Source organism: Sitophilus oryzae, unplaced genomic scaffold (genome assembly GCF_002938485.1).
Source record: "Sitophilus oryzae breed Bouriz unplaced genomic scaffold, Soryzae_2.0 scaffold_1440_pilon_pilon, whole genome shotgun sequence".
In the NCBI taxonomy this organism is placed as follows: Eukaryota; Metazoa; Arthropoda; class Insecta; order Coleoptera; family Curculionidae; genus Sitophilus; species Sitophilus oryzae.
In genome coordinates, this window is record NW_022146105.1 from 3693015 (window position 1) to 3717749 (window position 24735).

The 24735-nt window shown below is 30.8% G+C and overlaps 5 protein-coding genes across 7 annotated transcripts; 4 read left to right on the forward strand and 1 right to left on the reverse strand.

The window, feature by feature from the left end:
- Positions 1-690: 690 nt before the first annotated feature.
- Positions 691-2512, reverse strand: LOC115876827 (lysosomal Pro-X carboxypeptidase). The gene is made up of 5 exons (XM_030892798.1): positions 2307-2512; positions 2067-2249; positions 1630-2007; positions 1215-1572; positions 691-1149 (listed from the first exon to the last, which is right to left on the reverse strand). Exons 1-5 carry the CDS (start codon positions 2402-2404, stop codon positions 715-717), a joined length of 1452 nt encoding a protein of 483 aa, XP_030748658.1. The 5' UTR covers positions 2405-2512; the 3' UTR covers positions 691-714.
- A 2616-nt stretch (positions 2513-5128) lies between these two features.
- Positions 5129-9399, forward strand: LOC115876828 (potential E3 ubiquitin-protein ligase ariadne-2). The gene is made up of 5 exons (XM_030892800.1): positions 5129-5550; positions 5687-5938; positions 5999-6252; positions 6306-6733; positions 6790-9399. Exons 1-5 carry the CDS (start codon positions 5305-5307, stop codon positions 7065-7067), a joined length of 1458 nt encoding a protein of 485 aa, XP_030748660.1. The 5' UTR covers positions 5129-5304; the 3' UTR covers positions 7068-9399.
- A 1548-nt stretch (positions 9400-10947) lies between these two features.
- LOC115876829 (peptidylglycine alpha-hydroxylating monooxygenase) lies at positions 10948-13651 on the forward strand. The gene is made up of 6 exons (XM_030892801.1): positions 10948-11110; positions 11277-11334; positions 11390-11477; positions 11564-11815; positions 11875-12216; positions 12277-13651. The coding sequence occupies exons 1-6, from the start codon at positions 10988-10990 to the stop codon at positions 12443-12445; spliced, it is 1032 nt and encodes a 343-aa protein (XP_030748661.1). The 5' UTR covers positions 10948-10987; the 3' UTR covers positions 12446-13651.
- Positions 13652-14079: 428 nt separating this feature from the next.
- On the forward strand, positions 14080-20391 carry LOC115876830. Of its 3 annotated transcripts, none has more exons than XM_030892802.1 (9): positions 14080-14416; positions 14475-14641; positions 14734-14958; positions 15031-15422; positions 15481-16152; positions 16212-16347; positions 16400-16572; positions 18035-18589; positions 18912-20391. In XM_030892802.1, the coding sequence occupies exons 1-9, from the start codon at positions 14413-14415 to the stop codon at positions 19075-19077; spliced, it is 2490 nt and encodes an 829-aa protein (XP_030748662.1). In that variant the 5' UTR covers positions 14080-14412; the 3' UTR covers positions 19078-20391. The 3 variants fall into 3 exon arrangements, with proteins under 3 accessions (XP_030748662.1, XP_030748663.1, XP_030748664.1); XM_030892803.1 differs by having other exon boundaries at positions 15484-16152; XM_030892804.1 differs by having other exon boundaries at positions 14478-14641.
- Positions 20392-22195: 1804 nt separating this feature from the next.
- On the forward strand, positions 22196-24332 carry LOC115876831 (elongation factor 1-alpha). The gene is made up of 3 exons (XM_030892805.1): positions 22196-22350; positions 22760-23518; positions 23579-24332. Exons 2-3 carry the CDS (start codon positions 22766-22768, stop codon positions 24215-24217), a joined length of 1392 nt encoding a protein of 463 aa, XP_030748665.1. The 5' UTR covers positions 22196-22350; positions 22760-22765; the 3' UTR covers positions 24218-24332.
- Positions 24333-24735: the final 403 nt, after the last annotated feature.

Below are 24735 nucleotides of genomic sequence, written 5' to 3' on the forward strand. Positions count from 1 at the left end.
GTAAAAAAGAAAAAAGAGATAACAGACTCAGGATATTCGCTAATTCCACTAGTTCAAGTAAAAAGAAAATCTTTTTCTCCTTTCTGTTTCCGCTTTTCAACACTTTAATAACAGAAAAGCTACTTTGAAAATTAAATTAATAACCAAACTAAGAAAAATCTAAACACGTGTTCCGGAAATTATTATTATATTTCTTATTATTTTAGTAAAAAAAATATACAAGAGGAAACATAATCTAAGAATTTGAATTAGTCTATCACATATAAAAATATTTTAGAAATATATCAAATATTTTTAATATACTTCACGTACCTACTTACCCATGCGTATAAATATTAATATACACGTCATCCTCAGACATCCTCAATATTAATTAAAGTCGTGTCATTTCAGTCAATATATTCAAACAAAATAAATACTCTCGATATTTATAATCATCTCTAGATATAAACAAAAAAGAGACTTCAAAGAATGGTATCAAATGAATTAATGTTATCTGCTATTAATTATTACAAGTTTAATTTTTTTAGCAAAAAAGTTCTACTAGCATAGACAACCTTGTAAACCTTATCTATAAAAGGCTATAAGTAAATGCAATTTGATTTATATGTAGATATTAAATATTTATGTTTATATACTTTTGATCTCTATTAGATGGTTAGCTAGCTTTTCTTTATAAAAAAATGTTTGTATATTTGTCACTAAGTAATTTATTTAATCATATCTTTTAGAATTATAATAGTAATATAGATCTTTGTTTTCCTTGAAGTAAAACTGGTGAAGCCATTTCTTAATCTGGTTCTGGTGAAACTTTCTGGCGTTTTGTACACTTTCCGAGTCCAGGGCGTTGCTTCCTCTTAAATCAAAATGATGGGCTCCATCTGGAATGACTATGGCCGCTATCTCGGAAGAGACATTTTGCAAAACACCACCGCTGGACCAGGGATCTAATAAGCCGTTGCTAAATACGATATTCGAAGCTGTTTCGATATTTTTGCCACCAAATTCTAAGATAGGGACTTCCTCGTTTCTTGGACGAACTTTGTATTGTTCGTAGCAATCATCGGAAAATTTCTTGAAATCCCACTCGGAATTTTCAAACATATCTTCATCCGTAGAACACATAGGCATGATCATGTCCGTACAAGACTAAAACAAGAAACATTAGATAAAAACCACTCAATTTTTATATTTAAATTTCCTGTCTTTTTTACCTGAAAATTCCAGCCAGTTTCACCCAGACTAGAAGAGGCTGTTTGCAAAATATCGTTGCATTTAGTTGTTCCCGTATAATTCGTATAAATTTCAAGACCAGTAGTTATAGCTTTGAGTACACCATCATCATCTTTATATTCAACACTGTCCACTTTACTGCAGAACTCCCTTACGGGGTTTCCGGGCAAAGGTACCAGGAAACTGGTTGGGTATGGATAATTTACCATCACCATATTAGTTATTACTTCATTGACCCAATTCAATAATACTTCAACGTCATTTTGAGAAGTAAGGTTCTGACAAAGACTAAATTCTTTTGATATAGTTATCTTCCCTTCCGTTGTGTTAGTCTTACTTCTAAAAAGAAATTTATAGGTTTATTACAAATTATTGCACTTGCTTTAGTTTGTTTGCCTTATGATGCTCCATATTTTCTTGATTGTTTCCACGCATTTCTCGGAACCTAAACTTCTGACAACGTCAGTAGTAACTTTATTAAAGTTTTCACAAGGCGTGAGTCCTTTGAACTGCCAAATAGGGGCTGAGCTAGCTATGGCCCCGGTGACACTATAAGGGTATTTCATTCTCAACCACGACGAAAGCATTCCTCCATAGGAGCCCCCAAAAGCTACTACGGGAACCTTTTCTAAAGACGATTTGTTCGCATATTGTTGCTGCAGATCATCGATTAGGTAAACAAAATCAGCCAGTGCTTGCTGTGCGCTGAGATACCCTAAGTACTCTGGTGAAGAGTATGATAAATTCCCGAATGGAAGGGTCTCACCATAATAACTAAAATTTATAGTATAGTAGATATAATTCAAGTTAGTAAAGTACCTATATATTTATACCGGTGCTCGGCAAATATAATTAAAGAATCAAATTGTTTGGCTAAATCAAACATAAAACCAGTATTCTGAGCGAACATGGATATGTCTCCTTCATTTCCCGTGTAAAAAAAAATTGGATGATTATCCACATAATAACTATCGTTTACCAAGTACCTCAGTTTGAATGTCTTATTATTTGTAAAGCTAAAATATAATTCGAAAAATACATTGTATATTATATTTTCGTAGATATTGTCTTACCTAAAATGATCTAAAGGAACTTCTATGTATTTTGTATCAAAACCATATTCGTCACAACAAACAAAGCAAAAGAATATGAACAAAATATAATACTTCATTTTGTAGCTGTAATCTAATAACTGAACCAATTTATTTAAGTACAGCGCTTAATATTATTACTCGACCTCTTGATAAACTCAATCAAGTGTGTTTAACAATATAATCGTTGATAGTTGTGATATGCCTAATCTACAAAGAACCCAAAAGCGATTAAATGTATACTTAACTGTTATTAGTAAAATAATTTACATATTCATAATTAAAATTATTACAATATTTTCCATATATATTTCGATTCTAAAATGACATATTTATAGAGAAGAAAATTTAAAAAGCGTTTAGCTTCAGATAGTCTCTGCATAAATATCTATATATAATTTTCAAATTTAACCAAGATTCCCGGGATTCCCTCTAATTATTTGTCCAAAAAGTCATTTAAAGGTAGGCAACTCAATATACCCCATAATTTTTTCAGAAAGTCCCCGCTAGTTGGCGCAAAAGTTAAAAACATATGTTCACACAGTGCCTTCTATTAAAAGATCAGCCTACGGGCGAGATTTATGACGTCACGCTAGTTAGATATAACGGATTAATAAATTATATGTTGTAGAATACATGGAAAACATAATTATTCCTCAGATTTTTGGTTTGTATTTTAAAAATGATATAGTTTACATAAAATATACATAATATACAGTTAATAACTACAACATATATACCTATTTATAGTAATAAATACTTTGGCAAATAAACTATGAACCATACAAATGCAGCAAATGTTTTACAATGTACCAATAATGTATAGGTACATAAGATAATGGGTAAAATGTAAATATATTTTAAATTTTGGGGTTTGAAAATCGATCTAATTTAACAAAAAACATTCAATATCTACTAAAAGTGATGTATTATTATTTGCATTCACAAAATTTATATGTATATTTTGCAAGTATCAATGTTCGAAAAATTATATTTACAAATACTACAATATTATCTAAAAAAAGACGTCAGCGATGGCTATGAAATGAAGATCGCTGGCATTTTATATGTAAAATTATTCTAAAATTTTTGATTTTCTTGGGATTTTTAGGTTCGGGAAAAACGCTGATTTAAGTTTTCATTTGGGTTTTCATTATTTTTATTTGGTAAAAAAACGTTTCGGCTAACTATAGCCTTCATCAGTGTTGTGTCATATGAGAAAAATAGTGTCGAATATAATCCAAAAAATTACATATACAATATAATTCACACCTCATAATGTTTACTGCAATTAATAAACTAATATAAACTTATCAAAAGATGACTACATATTTTTTAAAATTATTATTCTTAACAATAAAATTATCTACATTGACTATGGGTACGCAGTAAACATTATGTGTGTGGTGTGAATATTTTATATGTAATTTTTTGGACTATATTCGACACTATTTTTTTCATATGACACAACATTGATGAAGGCTATAATGTTAGCCGAAACGTTTTTTTTTAAACCAAATAAAAATAATGAAAAACCAAATGAAAACTTAATCAGCGTTTTTCCCGAACCTAAATCCCAAGAAAATCAAAAAATTTAAAATATTTAGAAACAAGGTTCAAGAATATCAAATTTTCCAAGATTGTAAAATTCTAGTTAATTATTTTATGTGTACAGTTATTTAGGGAATGTCATCGATGTTCATTTCCAAGCCAACTAGACGCCGATTTTTTTCGATGATACGGTATAATTCTTACGTAAAATGTAAATAACATTAGACCAATTAAAACAAAGAAATATGAATTTCTTAGTATTTTTAGTAACACCTTTATTCTTAAAACTTAATTTTGTATTATGCAAATATACCAATTTTGTTGTTATTTTATTCATATTGTATTCAGCCATCACTTAAATATTTGATATTAATTTGGTATTATAAATAATCAACACTATTCATTAAAAATTAGTGAACAAAAATGTATGTTATGCTTGACAACTTGACATACATTACATATTATCAAACAAAAACACATTCTTCTTTTAAACTGTATCAGGCTTGTCTTTACAAAATCTTTTTAAAATTTGAACTCAAAATAATAATCTTTTTCATGATCTTTAATACACATATTCTTTATTTTCCCTAGATCATAATACCTACTTAGGTGTTTGAATCTATCGAAGCTGAACCAACAACACTTGGAATGGGATTCCACAATATGAATAAAATAAACATAATTGTCCAGTTTTCATTAATACTATCATGGGAGAATATTATTTTTAAATTTATTAAAGATATTTTCAATAGAATTCTCTTGATTTATAACTCGTACCCACTTTTCTTGCTCTTCCGGACACTTTAGGCTGCCTAGCATAACTATCCTTTCCACCAGGAACACAACAAAGATGAGGCATAGCACCAAAAACACACTCCACTTAAGCTTTATTGATGAATTGTTAGAGTCTTAAAAAACACACACAAAAATCACGATGAGTACAAAATGTATGGGCACTTTTAGGTTAAATCACTTACACAACGTGTAATTTTTCAATTTTTCTATTTTTTTATGCGAAACCGAGAGTGACCATATATCTGGTAGTAGTTTATGTCACTTAAACAGCAAAATAATTAGTTTTTGGCACTACAATAATAAATAATACCAAAAATCAACCGACAAAATATGAAACGGAATCTAACCCAATATCTAAGTATGTACAGCTGATGAAGTAAACAAAAGTCCGCCCCCAGGCTGATCTTTTAAAGAACGGCAGTGGTTCACATGTCATTCGTAAATTTTTTGACGTAACTTTGCAAATGGCGACTTGACACTGCAAGAGGTAAACAGGCACAAGTTTAATTCTGAATTTTATATTTAATAAAATACAAAATTTAAATGTTTTTCTACTGAAAGCAATTAGCTGAAAATTTCCTTAAAATGGATTCATGATAATTCGAGTTTTTGCTTTTAAATCGTATAAACAAGCATGGAAGAAATGGCTGCCTCTCAAGAAAATGATTCAGAAATGGATTGTTCTGACAATGAAGATTGTTATGACTACAATGACTATTACAATGATGAAGACAGTGATGTTGAACACATAGATCTACTGAAAATTGATCCAGAATATTTTGAATATAAATGTTTGTCTGAGGAGGAAATTGAAAGGCTTCTTAATGAAACAGTTGAAGATCTTAGTAATCGCCTTAGGATTTCTCTTTCTTTAGCTAAAGTAAGTAAGATATGTGTACTGTGCTTAATCCAGAATTGTCGAGTTATATCAGGTTAAAAATAGAGTGGAAAATAATCATGTGCACAAGATTTGATAACAGAATTATAGTAAACAAAGAATGTAAACTTTATTTTAGGTCTTATTACATAGTCATTATTGGAATTCAAATGAAGTAATAGTTAAATACGAAGAAAATCCCCAGCAAACTCTTATTTCATCTAGAATAGATCCTCCTGTTCCACCAAGAAACATTATTTTTACACCAACACATATGACATGTCCAGTCTGTGTTACATTGCATCACGTAGATAGATTTTTTTATTTGTCTTGTGCTCATATGTTTTGTAAAGATTGTTGGACTATGCATTTCGAAGTGCAAGTAAATCAGGTAAATTAAATTAAGTTCTTAATAGAATACTTGAATACTATAAAATTATATATTATTTAGGGAATATCAACAGCAATTAGTTGCATGGCAAGGGACTGTGTAGTTCTGGCTCCAGAAGATTTTGTTTTGAAACATCTTCAACATAAAACAAGCATTAGGGAGAAATATCAACATTTTACTTTTCAAGATTATGTAAAATCACATCCTGAACTGAGATTTTGTCCTGGTCCAAACTGTTCTGTTATTGTACATAGTAATGAAATCAAAGCTAAACGAGTTGTTTGTGATCAATGTAAAACTATTTTTTGCTTTAGGTAAGTGTTAGCATTTCAGAATTGTAGTATGTGTTATTACTAATATATTTTAGGTGTGGATGTGATTATCATGCACCAACAGACTGTCAGGTTATTAAGAAATGGTTAACCAAATGTGCAGATGACAGTGAAACAGCAAATTATATTAGTGCCCACACTAAAGACTGTCCAAAGTGCCACATATGCATAGAAAAAAATGGAGGATGTAATCACATGCAATGCTACAATTGCAAACATGATTTTTGTTGGATGTGCCTAGGAGACTGGAAATCGCATGGGTCAGAGTACTATGAATGCTCAAGATATAGAGAAAATCCAAATATAGCTCACGAATCAGTCCATGCACAGGCGAGAGAAGCATTGAAAAAATATCTCCATTATTATGAGAGATGGGAAAATCATTCTAAATCTTTAAAATTAGAGGAGCAAACCCTTGGAAAACTAAGGGCTAGAATTAATGAGAAAGTTATGTCTGGCTTAGGTAACTGATACATTCCTGTGCTAATTGTATAACATCTTTCAGTGCTTGTCTTTTAGGTACCTGGATAGACTGGCAGTATTTGTTTACTGCAGCAAATCTGTTAGCTAAATGTCGCTATACTCTACAATACACATATCCTTTTGCCTATTATATGGATGCCGGACCCAGAAAGGAATTGTTTGAATACCAGCAGGCACAGCTTGAGGCAGAAATAGAGAATCTAAGCTGGAAAATTGAGAGAGCCGAAACAACAGATAGAGGGGACTTAGAAAATCAAATGGATATAGCAGAGAAAAGAAGAACTACACTTTTAAAAGACTTTTTAGATGTGTGATATATTTTGATTATTAGATTTGTTTTTCTCTTTGAAAAGTTACAGTTGCCAATTTTTTCAGGCTCATTTTTCAACTATTAAATGACTGTGATTCTCAGATATAATCGAGCAAGTGAGAAATGTCTTACTAAATTAGGCTTGGAGTGGAAAATTTATATATGCATTATTCTAATTCCTCAGAATTGAAAAAAGTAAGGTATTTTTTTATACAGGGTGTTTCAAAGAAACATGTGCTATCTCTTGTGGGGAGATTTCTCAAGTAAAAATAAGATTTATTTATTATATCAACATAGGTCCGATTCTGCTTTGTCTCTAAGCTATAGGGGGTTAAAGTTTCTATTTTTTTTTTCAATTTATTATAATTTGCTTCCAAGTGTTTTGAGCAATTCAAATGAAATTTTGAAAGTAAAAGTTCCTGTAAGTGCGACATATTTTAATGCTAAAAAAGTGTCCATATATTCACCAGGGACATGCATGTGGATTATCACTGGAATATTTTTCTAAAAAAACATGACGCTGCTGACTTTTTTCTCTTGTTTCCAAAAATTGTTTAATCCAAGTCTGATAGCAACCTTTAAAATGTTTTAATATCATTAACTGGCCAAAGTGTTAAATAAGTACCCATTGCTTCCTCGTCAATAAATATGAAAAAAAGTTCCTATAAAAATTCCTCTTAAAAAATAGGTCTTTTGTTATCATCAATACCATTATTTTTTATCGTAATTTGCTGTCGGTAGCACTAAACATCAGTGTTATAAATTTTAACCAAATCTAATAATAAATTAGGTTAAAAAACTAATTTATTAATTTTATTTTAATTTTATTGTCACTGATAAATTTGGGTTTATCTAATTAAGATCAAAATCAACAAAATACCAACAACAAAGATACAACTTTTAATCGGCATCAAACGGCCTACACAATTTTGCTAAGAGAAAAAAAAATCAGTTGCACTTTTTTTTCTTCTCTATATTCCAGTGATAACTCATATGCATGTCCCTGGTGAATATGTGGACACTTTTTTAGCATTAAAATATGTCGCCCCTAAAGAAACTTTTACCCTTAAAATTTCATTCGAATCGCTAAAAACTCAGAAAATTATAATAAATCGAAAAAAAATGAAGACTTTAACCCCCTGTAACTACGAAACAAAGCAGAATCGGACCTATATATATATAAACAATAAATCTTATTTTTACGTGAGGAATCTCTCCTTGACAGATGACACATTTTTTAAACACCCTGTATATAATTTTGTAACTATTAATTTTTTTTTATATGGAGGTTAAAGTGCAAAGTAAATTATAGAGTGGCTAAAATTATTTCAGAAATATTTAGTTAGAATCTAAAAGACATTTATTTTCCTTTTCTAAGGGATTTATAAAGTGAATAGGTATCAATTTAAAAAATAGGTTTTAATTTTTTTAATGTGCAGATATACTAATTTATCTAAATTTTCTAAGAGAAGTTTCATTAATATTATATTCAAAAATATAAAGCATCAAGAAATATATATACAAAAAGTGATCCAAGCCTTAGTGTATTTGTATTGCATTAAAAAAATATTTTTGCATATTAACGTAAGGTTTATTGTAAAGTTGAGAAGGAGTCCACAAAATATTTTTCCAAGCAATAATGAGGAACTGTCCTGTTTGCATCCAGAGATTCTAAATAGTGTTGGCACCTTCCCATGTTTTTATAGATCAACTAGTACTTATACGAAATTTGAAACGCATGGTTTATTTTTCAGTTCGACTCTTAGTAATAATTGGAATCAGTGGATTCGTTTTTGATTGCTTTTAAGACCTTCCCATATAAGTAAGTCAAAGTTGTAGTTTTATAAGAGTTTTTACATTAATAAAACATACTTAAGACAAGAATATTAAGTAAATCGTATTTATAAATTGTCGGTCCTGGTAATTTTATCTATTGTTTTTTAATCTGGTTTGAAAGAGGCTTATTGGAATACTTGCATCCAATTTATATAATTGTTCCATCTGAATGTCTTCATGCGCTTATCTTAAACATTTTTTTTACTTCATAATTGTATTTTCTGTGAATTATTGGACCATTTCACTGTATTTTTATTGAAAAAATTTATATTTATTAAGTCAGATAGATATATAGATATTATTTTCTCATGTTAGGAAACAATTTTTGCAATATCTAATGCTGTATATACTTAAGTCAAGTCATAGAGTTTTTCTAACAAAATTTTTCGCTTATATCAGTGTTTATAAAATTTTGTCCAATTTTTACATCTTGTGCAAATGAATAGATTTTAGAGATAGATATTATATATTTAATAAAGAGAGTTTTTTTTCTGTGAGTATTTATACTGTTTTTCTACCTTTTTCAATGAATTATCTGATCCTATTCAAAAATAAATTTCCATAAGAGGTATGTTTTTTCTGCATTAAATAATTGATAAAAACGAAAGTATATTGTCAAACTTTACAGCCACCGGAGATCGGAGACTTATAATTATAAGCAAAGTTGTATAAGTCCAATTTTTAAAAAAAATAGTTAATGGTAATTTCAGTAAGATACAGATACATTATATTTCCATATTTATAATCATACATTCAATAAGTACGATATTTTCATAATGTCAACAAAATAATTTTGACTATAAAATGTTATCACAAAGTTTTTATTTTTTTTGAAAATGGAATAAGTCCATTCCTAATAATTAAAATAATTTTCTTGTTGCAATTATTATTGATTATTGCTACTTCAGTGTAAGCTGCACAAGACTATTATAATGGAGCAAAGGCTTGCCGAAAAAAAATAGCTTTATTCTGTATGAAATGAAAAGAGAATAAGACTGTGTCAACCTAATATATTTGGTCTCAACCAAATCTCTAGAAAAGATAAAGCAAATAGGAAAAAAATACTGACGGAGAAATTGTATACTGGGTTAAAATAATATGCTGGATGAGGTTTAAAGTAGTTCTCATTTTTACACTTTTTTAAATTTGTATAACTGAAAATAATTTTAATAAATTTCATGGCTATTCGTGTATTTAATTATCTTCATTTTAATTATTATTTTTTACATAAAAAAATTAATTTCAGTAAAGCTAATGCCTATAAAAATATGGACTTAAATTTACTCCTGTTTTTATTTCTTGTAATAGGTACCTATGTTATTTTTGAAAGTAGTATAAGTCCATATGGAGTAAAAAAATCGTTTATTTTTTGTAATAAATGTAAAAGTTATTATTTCATAATAAAATTTAAAAGTTTAGTGTTAATATATCACTGGAATAGATTATGGTTTACGAATATTTTAAATTAATTCAAATGGAAAACCTTAAATATCGATACATGGAAAAATGAACTTTATACCACTTTCAAACAGCTCATATACTGTAATAATATGTACCATTATTATATTTTGATTAGTAATTAATAATGATTGATTATGACTGTTGTATCTCAATATAATTGTTTGTTTTGTGCATATCTCTTATTCGCCCACTAATCTAACATATTGCGTGGGAACATTAAACCCCAATTTGCCTACTAAAAAAGCAGATTTTCCAAGATATCACGTCATATAAATGAAATAGGGAAGTCCACTTGCGTGGGTTACTGTATCCAATCCATCCTACGGGATAAGGGAATAGAGTAGCCCCATATAAAGATACCACCGCGTCATGGCAATTGCATTACGACCCCCTTGTCTGCGATTGGAGGTTTCTTCGATCTATGACCGTAAACTTAGATAATATAATTCCAATGCTATAACATAATACCACAACTTATGTCCGAATAGTGCAAATAGCAGATTGATGACGAACATGGCTTTCTCTTTAGAGGAGGCTACTATACATTAGGTCCCAGTGACGTCAGTAGAAGGTAACCTAAAGTGTTTGACATTTGTTCAATTGATTTATTTTTGAGCTGAGCCAAGGATGGCGAACAACCATATGTTACGAAATGTTATTTTTCTAGTTTTTGTGCTTTTTAGCAAAGTGATATGGGGCACCGACTTAAAAAAATTCCCCCTTCTAATGCCGGATATAAATCCTTACAAAGTATGTATTTCTTAGCTGTTGTTACTTCTGAAAAAATACTTGTTAGCTGAAAATCATGATCGCTCAAATTGTTACCTAGTTCTTTCCATATAAATACGTATTATGAATCTGTAAAAATGATACAGGAAGATTCCTGTATATTTATCATTTATTATTTCTTCTGCAGGATGAATTTTATGTATGCACTCCAATAAAAATAGTCTCCGACAAGAATTTTTACATAGGTAAGTATCATGCAAATAATCATAAATGGAAGAAATATTGTATGTAAATTTTTAGTTGGATTTGAACCAAATGCTACCATGAACGTAGTGCATCATATGCTACTTTTTGGGTGTACAACTCCAGGCTCGGATAGTTCATATTGGTAAGAAATTTAAATGAGCAAAATTTAGGTTTATACTGGCTAAAGTGAGTTTGATAGATGTTCTGTTACAATGTGATGTTTTCTAGGGACTGTGGAGAAATGGCTGAATCAGAATCTGATGGAAAATTACAAAAGGCTACCCCATGTAATTCTGGCAACCATGTGATATATGCATGGGCCAGAAATGCAAAGCCCTTGAAGTTACCAAAAGATGTAGGATTTCTGGTTGGAAAGGATTCACCAATAAAATACTTGGTTTTGCAGATACACTACTCTAAAAAATTCCCTGACAGCAGAACAGATAATTCTGGACTCTTTTTGTTATACACACAACGGCCGTAAGTATATAAAAAAGCATGTTTTGCTTTATATAATTATTTCTTTTCATCACTTGAAGACAAAGTAAATTGGCTGCAGTGCTTCTGTTAGCTGCTGGGGGACGAATACCACCAAAGGCTGTTACCTTTATGGATGTGGAATGCAAAATTAATGAAAATAAAGTTATCTACCCCATTGCCTACAGGACTCATACGCATAGCCTTGGCCGTGTTGTTTCTGGCTACCGAGTAACAAGGGATGAAATGGATGTTGATCATTGGCATTTGCTAGGGAAGAGAGATCCATTAACTCCACAAATGTTCTACCCTGTTTTTGATCGAACACCTATTCGTCAAGGGGACAAAGTAGCGGCAAGGTGTACCATGGATAGTTCATCTAGGAATAGGTTTACAGAAGTTGGGTATGAGTCATGTTTTCCAGTTCTAACAGCAATACTTATGAAATATCCTCATTGTTTTAGACCCACCAATAATGATGAAATGTGCAATTTCTATTTATTGGTTTATGTTGAGTATGGTACACCTTTAGAAATGACGAGTTGTTATGATATGGGCCCTCCTAATACTTCATGGGAAACAGACCAGCTCAACAATATTCCAGAGGCCGAAGCATCATCACCATTTAAGTAACATGACCAATTATATATGCTATTCTACTATTTTAAAGTCTTAGAATCTCTGTATTATGAAATTCCAATTTACAGTTTTAATTTTAACAGGTCTTATATACAATCAATTTTTTTTAATTATAATATTAAGACTTGTATGTGTAACTGCAGCATTTATATACCTCAAATAGGTTAAAATGTTCAGTTAAATACACGTCATATACATTTAATCATCACAAATTATTTCTTTATTTAGTAGATCTGAATAGTGGTTTGATCGATCTGAACGTGCTAGTCTTTTTACATTCCAGTATATTTAATTATAATTTAGCTCTACTGTACCTTAACTTCAGGGACTTGTTTCTATCATATCAAACGAAATAATAAACTAAGAGATGTTAGTTCACGGGTTTCAATTTAATATAATAGCCTTATTGGTGTTTTTCTAAAAAAACTTGAATGAAAGAATGATTATAACTTACTAAATAGTAGTGGACGCTGAGAACTCAAATAAAGCTAATATAAACTATCAAACTATAATCTGATACTAAAAAAAAAATATATATATATACGTATATTTTTATTTGAATAATAGGAGACATTATAGATTACATTGAAATTATTTTTTGGTATAGAGAGTTTAGAATATTTAGCTAATATGTATATATAATCTCAGTGACGTAGTCAAGAGGTAGAAAAAGGTCTTTTGTAGTCATAAAAAAGCCCAACTTCATCCTAATGATAATAATAATAAGTTAAAAATCGCTAATGAAAAAATTTGACTTAAATATTCAGTTACCTATATTATTTAATGGTAATACTGTTTTAATTTTATATTCTCTGATAGATTGTATTAGAAAAATAAGGGTAAAATATAAAAACAGTATTTTTTATAATTTTCGCTGTGTATCTACTTTTTAGTGCTATAATTCCTGTGACTTTCTGTGTGATAATTAAAATTATCCTGGCTACATTACTGTGTGATATAGATGTATACATTCCATAAATTTTAATTATATTAAAATTGTAATCAATATCATAGACACTATCAATGTTAGAAGTTTTTTAAGTATTTGTTTAAATTATCAAGAGATTTATTAATATATTTATATATCTATATATTTTTGTTACATTCCATTTGTGTGATTTTTTAGGATAGAATTAGTGAACTTATATTTTATGTTTTACTGTTCTTCTAATGACACTGAATAAACTATTATAAGAATCATGATTATTTTTTATTTAATTATGTTTTAACATTGACAATTTCCACATATGCATGGAAATATGAAATATGTCGGAAGTTTCCATTTTAGATTTTAGACTACTTTTTACTTTACGTGAACACAGCGCCATAAAATGAAAGTTTCAGCATTCGTCGGAAATTTAATGAGCTTTTAGACTGGAATGTAATAAACATTTAGGATTAAGTATATTATATTTATGTCTGTGCCTTGTGCCTGTCTACGGTACATCCCCTAATCCTAATATCCATCCCCACAGATGAGGTGGATGACGAATGATCTCTGTCTCTTTTATTAGCTATAGATCCACAAAATAAAATAATAGTAGGAATAAGCAAAAAATTTGTTCTTTGGTCTAATTTAGACATGTGTCATGTGTCTTGCATGTGTCATACGTCCACAATATCTAAAATGTCAATCATGTCAATTATCGTAAATTTTGTATATCAATTATTTATTAAAGAGAAAATAAGAATATAATAATTAATATTCCTATGGTATACCAAATAAACATATTTATAAACATTCTGTAAAAAACATTCTTGGAGATTCAATAATTTTTATATTCCAATTACTTCCAAAGTTAAGGATAGGCTTTCAACAGGCTTTTAAATAGAAAAGGAAAATTATTTAAAAATGTCATTGAATTTATTATCTCTCGATTATAAGTAATCATGTTTATGACTCGACTTTAAGATTAGTCTAAAAATGGATATTAAAGATTATATTATCATCTGCTAGGAAAATGGGTAAGTCTAATGTTAATACACTGATTCAATCTAGGTAAAGTACTCTATATTCTTCTAGAAGATGTAGCTTCTAACGAGAGATCTATTGTCTATGGGTCTAATGATAAAATGGGTGCCTCGAGTATTGATAAGGCATCTAAATTAGCATGTCTTCAGGAAAGAAAAAGAGAAATTGAAGAAAATTTAGCTAAGCGAACTCATGAGTTAAGACAGCTATGTATTCAGGTACAAAAACCTTGGTTGTGATGTTTTTCTCCTGTTAATTAGTGTAATTAGTGTTTTTATTTTGCTGTTAATTCTGTTGTTTACTTTTTTAGGAAGCAGAACTAACAGGTATTACTCCTCCAGAGATGCCATCAGAGGCTGGAGAAACACCTCCAACTATAAGACGTAAAATAGGAACAGCTTTTAAATTGAATGAAAGTTTGTTAAATAATAACAGTAAGGATCAAATTATTGCTGACTTAGAATTGCAAATACAAGTCCACATCCTCAAAGCCGAAGCTGCCTTGGGTCTAGCAGATTCTGGAAGCATTAGTAAGGTAAAAAATTGATTTTCCATATATTTGAAGCTATAGAAATATTTTTATTAATAATTATTTTATTCCTATTAGACTGTAAAAAGGCAACACAGAGCTGAATACCAAAAACATAAAGCCAGAGTTAATGAACTAGAAAAAAAATTAGCTTTGTTAAAAGAAAAAGCGACAACAGAGCAAATTAAGCAAAAGAAAAAGCCTAGAGTGCCCGATCCCCAAGATGATAATATTTCTGTTATAACAAGTGACCCATACTCAAAGCAAGATCATAGACATAATCTCACATCAAAGCATAATTTAAATAGACTTAGTCCTGCTGATACTTATCCAGATGTGAGGTTTTCTCAGGGATTATCAAGGCAATATAGAAATTCAGAAAGTTTCTATTTGCCATATAAACCAGAAGATGCAGTAACCTCAAGTTTTTACAGGTTGAGTTTAAATGGGTATAATGCTTATATTGAAAGGTACACATTGAAATAGTTATATCAGTATGAGTAAATATCAATTTTTTTGTTCTTTTAGCAGGCGTGAAAATACTTCATCTCATTTTAATTACCAACCTCAAAATTTCTCATATAATTATCCGCACATATCTCATAGCCAGCCCATTCATCTGACTCACCAAGGATCTCAATCCCATAGTCCTTTACTACCCCCCAACAGTCCTCAGATATCGCAGCATAGTCCCCATTTGTCACAAAGTAGTCCTCATTTATCTCAAAATAGCCCACATTTGTCTCAACACAGTTCTAAGTCGCAGCATAGTCCCCACATTCAAAGCCACAGTCCTCAGTTGTCACAGAGTCCATTGTCTAGCTCTCAGAGTTTTATGATGATGAGGGCTTCACATAATTACCAAACCAGGATTAGCCAACAATATCCCCTTCAAAATATTCAAATGCATAGGCAATCTAGTCCAACAGCAAGCAATAACATGGCAAAAATGAATTATTATCCCTTACATACTGTTCATGGAGACACTGGGTATAACAGACACACCATGGATGCTAGTGGATACAAGGCAGCTATGGAAGCTTCTTACAAAGCCCCTCATCCATTACAACCGCATCAGCAATATGAACATAATGGAATGAATTCTGGCTTGGGAGGGTGTTGGAAAAGGGCAGAAAATGGTGAAATGTTTTGGGTATATACTAGCAATACGATTGATAGCAACTGGCAGCGAGACAAAAGGTAACCAGCAACGTTCATAAACATTTCTATTTCATTTTTTTCTATTTTATTCATTTCAGATTTGGCAGTCTGGATAGAAGAAAAAATAGGAGAGTACAACGAAGAATATCACCTGTAGAAGGCAAGTCTGCAACGTTAGCTACCTTACCTTCAAAAGGCGATGAAGTCAAAACAGCGTTTGTTAAACCGTCACTAGTAAGACGCCTTTATTTTGACTTTTATTGTTATTACTACTGTACTGTTGCAGGTAACTACTAGGAGGTCTCAGGATCATAGGCAGTTAGTAAGAACTCAATCGCTTGGTAGCGTAGGGCAAAATATTGATAGTGTATATCCAAGTGATGATGCATCTTCATGTGAAAGTGACAGTCGTAGTCTTAAAGAAAATAAAGGAGCAAGAAAACAGAAAGAAAAAGAATGGTTAGTATTTCTTTAAGTTAATATTATATTTAAAAAAAAACAAAATCTATAAAAAAATATGTAAAATTGATAGCGTGTTTCTAAAATAAAAAAAAAATTGTATATTACAGGGTGTCTCAGAAATAAGTGCAAGCATTTTAAGGGTAGATCCAGTCAGAAGAATCTTTTTTTCTATTTTTTATAATAAATTGAAAATAGCTGAGATATTTAACTGTGAAAATTTAAAAATATAATGCTAATATTTTGATTCTGCTACAATGTGTTGTCAGCCGCATAACTGACATAAATAAAGTTATTTTGCGTAGATCCAATTACTGTAAACTTATAAATATGCAGAATGTGAAAATGTGATGGAATTAAAAAAAAAGTATTTCAAGTATAAGATGAAAATACATTTTTTGTATCTTCTCTGTATTTCAAATACTTGTATCTGAACTATGTCACATCTCTGAATATTAGGGTGTCCGTTATTTCCCAAGTTGATATTTTTTTTGGTGTCCCCTCTGAAGTTTTAGTTTTTGGTCTAAAAAAAATTATCCAACGTAAAAAAGCTCTAAATTTTTAATTTAAAACGCGCCGGAATCATGATACTTTTCCCATTTAAATATCATGGGATTTTCTGACCTTTTGCATTTAATTTTTTATCTCCAAAGTAAATGAACCTACATCTTCTACAAAGACATATTCTTATTACTTATTAATACAAAATTTTACGCTCTACAAAAAAGGTTCCTTTGTTTTTTTCCATAAAAACATTCCTTTAAAAGTTATTCGCCGTCAAAGTTATGCGCATAGTTTATAATCAAGTAAAATTCGATAAAGAATATTTAAGATAAAAACCACTCGAAATTTGTTCATTCTTTTCAATTGACACACATATCTACGAACACTGAAAGGCAATGAAACAATAACCTTAAATTATAGTTTTAATCAACTGATAATAGAAGGCGCAATATTAGTTTTCCATATTAAAGTTGGAAAGGAAATATTGTTTTATTGAAAAAAGTATGGTTCTAGATCCTTTTTTAGTCAAAATCAAAAGGCGCCGTTAAAATTTGCAGTGAATGATAGAAAAACTTGATTATAAACTATGCGCATAACTTTGACGGCGAATAACTTTTAAAGGAATGTTTTTATGGAAAAAACCAAAGGGACCTTTTTAGTAGAGCGTAAAATTTTGTATTAGAATATGTTTTTGTAGAAGATGTAGGTTCATTTACTTTGAAGAAAAAAAATTAAATGCAAAGGTCAGAAAATCCCATGTTATTTCAATGGGAAAAGTTTCATGATTACGGCACGGTTTAAATTAAAAATTTAGAGCTTTTTTACGTTGGATAATTTTTTTTAGACCAAAAACTAAAACTTCAGAGGGCGGCACCAAAAAAAAATATCAACTTGGGAAATAACGGACACCCTACTGAATATATGTATAATGAAATTTGATAACTGGCATTCATTTTAGGCTAGAAACATCTTTAGATGGTCCAATCTCGCCAACCCAATCAATAATTTCTCGATCCCAGTCCACTCTTCCTTCTGTTTTAGCTCCTGAAGAGAAATATGTTCAATCTCCGCCTGCCCCTCCTACCCCTCCAAATTTGCAGCAGCATATTAATGCCAATCCTGCAAGAAAAGGCGCAAATGTACCTGCCCCACTTCAATCACCCCTGTCCCCAAAACCACCCCTAGAAATTCCGGCAGAATCCAACCCTTCTCATCGTGTACCTGAACCGCTAAATATTGAAATGCTAAACAACAATATCCCCAAGAACTGCACAGTTGTCCAGGCTGGTGTGTGTAAACCATACCATGAAGAAACCAAACCGTTTGAGATGTCAGATTTCTACAAATACTCGACCAAATTTAAGAAATCCCCTCAAAAGGAAACTGGAGTAAGCCAATCTAGCATTAGTCCAGCTGTTCAAAAAAATCTGTCCGAGTCTTTTGAGAGTATGGGAAACAACAGTCAGTTTTCAAACCAGCAAGGCAAAATCCCTCAACAGATGGGTCAGCATAGGTAATAAGATATTAGTAATTTAAGTAATAGTATTATTAAATGTGGGGAATTTCTATATACCTAGGTTATAGTTTTGTGTAGTGGTTAGGTAATATGCTGGCCGAAGTTTTCCGAATATAATTCGGACCACCCTATACAATAGATTAAACTTTTTAAAAATATATGACATACTATGGTATAAAATAGTTATCTTGAATACCTATCTACCAGGTCATATTTTATCACCTATACACCAAATCATTTTAAGCTTATATTAAAAAAATATATATACAGGGGTAAATAAATTTGTTAAAATTTTAATCTATATGTGTTCTTGTTTTAGCAACATTACCCATGGCTCATTCAATTCGAGCATGGAACTGTCTCAAGTGACTGTGGCAAAACACTTCTCAGAAGAAATGAATGCCTGGTACAATGACCAAGAACACCTCACTGAAAACAATAACCCCAGTTCGTCAAAAATTCTATCAAACGCCACCCTGGTATAATAGAAATTGAAAATGGGTAAGTGAGAAGGTACAATGCAATAAAATGTATGATAATACGAATAAGCGAATTATATATGACTATAAAATAGATTTATATTATAAATTTGTATTAGATATTTTTTATATGAAAAAAAAGTTTTATAATGTTAGGTTTAGGGGGGTTTACCGATATTTTTCTTCTGAAATACTAGAGTATATTTATCATAAAATGATATGTTCTTGTTTGCTTTTAGTAATTTGATATTTGTATATACTCTTATGGGAATATTTCGGCTTTGTCTTATTTTTAATTACTGTGCTCGTTATAAAATTTTAATTTCGTTTTTATTTAGTTTTAAAAACATACAAAAAGTTTTATGAACAAGCTTTGACTCCGAAAAAACTCATGCATTCATGCTTGATCATAAGACTTTTTCATTACTGTAGTCTATTAAAAGAGAAATTATTTTTTATTTATTTTTCTTTTTCGGTGGTCAATTTAATCTAGTTACATTTAAGAACTTATGTATTTTTTGCATACAGACCTATATCTTCTGTAGTTCATTTTAGTTAGTTATTTTGTTTTTATAAATTGATCTCAGTACATGTCTGGTAATTAATTGTTTATTAATGTTTTAAACCATTCAATTGATCTGACTCGTGTAAGAAATCTATACTCACTCATTTCATTATCTACCTAAAAGGAAGTTATTTATCACATTAGTCGATCATTTGAATGAAAAGTAGCTACTAAGAAATGTTTTTAGATATTTGTGAATGTCTATATCTTTAAAATATCCCCGTTAATGTAATTTTGTTTGTAATGTTTTATTAAATTTACTGTTTACTGTTGCACTAAAACGCTTTACTTTTACCAATTTTGTCAAACCATACAGTGTAATAAAATTAGAAAAAATATATTCAATTCATTCAAGAGAGATTTTTTTATGTATATTTTATTACATTGTATGATAAGGTTTTTTGGGCGTTTTCTTATATCACTCACAGTGGCGGATACAGAGAGCCCATGGGGCCCGGGCCTCCCCTAAAATGTATGATTTTTGTTAAAAATTAGGCTTTTGGGTTTAAAATGGCTCCCTGAATAGCATATTCTACATTACTTTTTATTTGGGCCCCCCCTAAATTAAATTCCTGTATCCGCCCCTGATCACTCACAAGCACTTAGTGCCTTAATGAAAGAGGAAATATCAACCTAAAGATTGAAAAATAGGTTGTGATTGTTTAGCAATATTTTAAACTTCCTGGACTGACCAAACGAAAATATTTTTCAATTTGTATATTTATGTACCTAAATAAAGGACGTTTTCTAAATAATTTAGTTATTTTATTCCCCACCAATTCTGAGGATTAATGTCAAATGAAAATAAAGTTACTAGGATATTTATTTGAATTTATATAAACATGACTGTATCAAGACATACAGGGTGTTACAAAAAACATGTGCCATCTCTTGTGGAGAGATTCCTCATGTAAAAATAAGATTTATTTTTTATATCAACATTATTTTTGATTCTGCTTTGTTTCGTGACAGTTAAAGTCTTAATTTTGCTTTATTATAATTTTCTTCAAAGCGCGTTAGGCAATTCCAATGAAAATTTGAGGGTACCAGTAGAACACTATAAATGCGATATATTTTAATGCTAAAAAAGTATCGACAGATTCACCATTGACGTGCATATGGGTTAATCAATCACCTATCGATATTTTTCTAAAAAACGTGCGCCATCAATTGTTAGCAAATTTTTATAAACCGCTTAATGTCGATTAAAAATTGTACCTTGATATAAACAAAGTGTAAAGTAAGCACTCATCGATTCCCCATCAAAAAATATGCAAAAAAGTCCCTATAAACATGGTACAGAAATTAATAAAGTCTCAAAGTTTTTAAAAAATAGGTCTTTTATATCTTATATCTTAAATGTCAATAATTTTTTTTTGATTTGCTGAAAGTAGCACTGAATATTATTGTTCGACAATTTAATAATAAATAAATAATTTATTAAATATATTTACCCGCCTACTGTTGATTTTTGTAATAATAATTTTTATTTTTATTTTATTAGGTAATTGGTGATTAATAAAATTGTATTTATCTCATCAAGGAGACCAAAATCAACAAAATACCAAAATACAGCTTTTAATCGGCATTAAACGGTTTATAAAAAATTGCTAACCAGAGAAAAAAAGTCAGTGGCGCGCATTTTTTTTTTAGAAAAAATATTCTAGTCATAACCCAGACGCACGTCCCTAGTGGAATCTGTGAACACTTTCTCTTCTGTGATTAAAATACGTCGCTCTTATAGTAACTTTTAATGTCAAAATTTCATTCGAATCACCTAAAGCACAGTGAAGAAAATTATAAATAAATATAATCAATAAAATAATAATAAATCGAAAAAAAAAGACATTAACCCTTAACCCCCTGTAGCTACGAAACAAAGCAGAATCGGACATATGTTGATATGAAAAATAAATCATTTTTACAAGGGGAATCTCCCCACGAGAGATGGCACGTTTTTTGAAACACCCTCTATAGTAAACATTTAAGTTTTTTGTAGGAATACAAAAAAAACTGAATAAAATAATCAGGAGCAAATTAGGTAAAATTAATTTTAGATCATAAAAATAAAATGTAATGAAATGGTTTAGATCTTTAATATAATAATGCTAGCACCACGTTGTGAAATTTATGACACATCTCCACAGTATTTTTAAATAAATCATCACGTGTTCATACGGTTTAGTTTTCTGTTTACTGAAAAATGTAAATTTTGAAATTCAAATACATAAATACCTATGTAAAAAATACATTAAAACAATCAATATATTTTTAAAATGTCAGTACCCCTAGCCAAAAATAAACTTATAAAAATAAATCAATTCAGCCAGCAATAATAGAGAAAATTCTGGAATGAAAATTTTCCAATAAAAGAAATATATTATATTTCATATCATTAGGCTATAAACTGTGAGATTGTTTATTTAGTAATATTTAAATTATTATTATCTGGATGAGTACTTGTTTTCGTCAATGAAATTTGAGGTATTTTAAATGAAAAATTGAAAATGCGCCGACTCGGTCGAAGTCGTAGAATTTCCGATACGTCATGAAAATAATCGGCTACGAAGGAAAGATCGGAGCTTAAACTCGTAGATTCTTCCTTTTTGACTGGCTCGTCGCCCGGTGCGGTTGCCGTCTCGTTAAGTTGTTGAATTTCAAGTGTTCCTTATATTTAAGTTTTATCAACTGTTGCATTTATTTAATTCCAAACAGTAAGTAGCTCAACGTTTATATTAAACAATTAAATATTAGTGAATTAGATTGTTTTGCCAATTTTGCTGGAAATGTCCATTTCATCGGTCGTGCACCACGTGTACACTAAAGTTCTTCTCCAATGGCCGCCATATGTTGAAATTGTCTTTTAAATCACTTTAAACTGTTCTTTTCTACCGTTATCCACTACTAATTTCTTTATAAGATATGTACTTTTAGTTAAATTATCATTTTGTCTTAGTAAACCTATATGTTAATGTGGTAAATATGATCGGCAAATGCCAGAGGTGACTAATTAGTGTTAATAATTGCTTTCTTTCTGTAATTTCCACCTGTTGGTTTTTGCAAAGCCTTTAAAGTTTTATAATTTCTATTAAGTGTTTGTATTTTTATTTGTTTCTTTTGCAGGTCAACATGGGTAAAGAAAAGACACATATTAACATTGTAGTCATTGGTCACGTAGATTCTGGTAAATCTACCACTACCGGCCATTTGATCTACAAATGTGGTGGTATCGACAAACGTACCATCGAAAAATTCGAAAAGGAAGCCCAGGAAATGGGTAAAGGTTCCTTCAAATATGCTTGGGTATTGGACAAATTGAAAGCTGAACGTGAACGTGGTATCACTATCGATATCGCCCTGTGGAAATTTGAAACAGCAAAATACTATGTCACCATTATTGATGCCCCTGGACACAGAGATTTCATCAAAAACATGATTACTGGAACATCTCAAGCTGATTGTGCTGTACTTATTGTTGCTGCTGGTACTGGTGAATTTGAAGCTGGTATTTCTAAAAATGGACAAACTAGAGAGCATGCTTTACTTGCTTTCACCCTTGGAGTAAGACAACTTATCGTTGGTGTGAACAAAATAGACTCCACTGAACCACCATACAGTGAAGCTCGTTATGAAGAAATCAAAAAGGAAGTCTCTTCTTACATTAAGAAAATTGGTTACAACCCAGCTGCTGTAGCCTTTGTGCCAATCTCAGGATGGCATGGAGACAACATGTTGGAACCCTCAACCAAAATGCCATGGTTCAAAGGATGGGCTATTGAACGTAAAGAAGGAAAGGCTGAAGGAAAAACTCTTATTGAGGCTTTGGACGCTATTCTCCCACCTTCTCGTCCTACAGACAAACCTCTCCGTCTTCCACTCCAGGTAAATAAAACTTAGCTTTGTCAAGTTGTGCAAATCTAATTAACTTCATGTTTATTTCAGGATGTTTACAAAATTGGAGGTATTGGAACAGTACCCGTCGGTCGTGTTGAAACTGGTGTCTTGAAACCTGGAATGGTTGTTGTCTTTGCCCCTGCCAACATTACAACTGAAGTAAAATCTGTTGAAATGCACCACGAAGCTCTTGCAGAAGCTGTACCCGGAGACAATGTTGGTTTCAACGTAAAGAACGTCTCAGTCAAGGAATTGCGTCGTGGTTACGTCGCTGGAGATTCCAAGAACAACCCTCCCAGAGGAGCTGCTGACTTCTTGGCACAAGTTATTGTACTCAACCACCCTGGACAAATCTCCAATGGTTACACCCCTGTACTTGATTGCCATACTGCCCACATTGCTTGCAAATTCGCGGAAATTAAAGAAAAGATCGACCGTCGTTCTGGTAAGACTACTGAAGAAAACCCCAAAGCCATCAAGTCTGGAGACGCAGCCATTGTCACATTAGTACCTACCAAACCGATGTGCGTAGAATCCTTCCAGGAATTCCCTCCTCTTGGACGATTCGCCGTGCGTGACATGAGGCAGACTGTTGCTGTAGGTGTCATCAAGCAAGTTAACTTCAAAGACGCTGGTGCCGGCAAAGTTACGAAAGCCGCAGAAAAAGCTGCTAAGACCAAGAAGTAGTCTCGGAAGATTTTTTATAATTATTCAATTTTTATTAAAGTGTTTAATATTTTTAATTTAAAATGACTTGTGATTACAGTTTTTCTTTCAGACCAATAAATAAGATTTCCTAATATCTATATTTCATTTCCCGTTCCTATTCTATTAATTTAATAGTAAGCTTTTATTTTAATTAAAAATAGCCGTAAATAGCTAACTAGCTCTATGTTTACACTGAAATTTAAAAAAAAATTGTAACTAGCAAACTTGTTCAACGAAGTTTCGAAAATATAGATAGGCTTCTTAACACAATGGCGAATGCGCTGGGCGAAAAATCAATTCTAAAATTGCTTTTATTGTTTACAATAATACTTATATATATCGGTATAATTAACGTAATGAAGGTTTTAATTCTAAGTTTTATAAAGTATATATTTTTTTTGAAAAGCTAAAATAATCGGAAAACGACTTCCGGGGATTTTTTGAAGAGAATGGGTGGCTCCAATAGTTGCGCACGCACCCTTTTAAGGCGCTGGCTC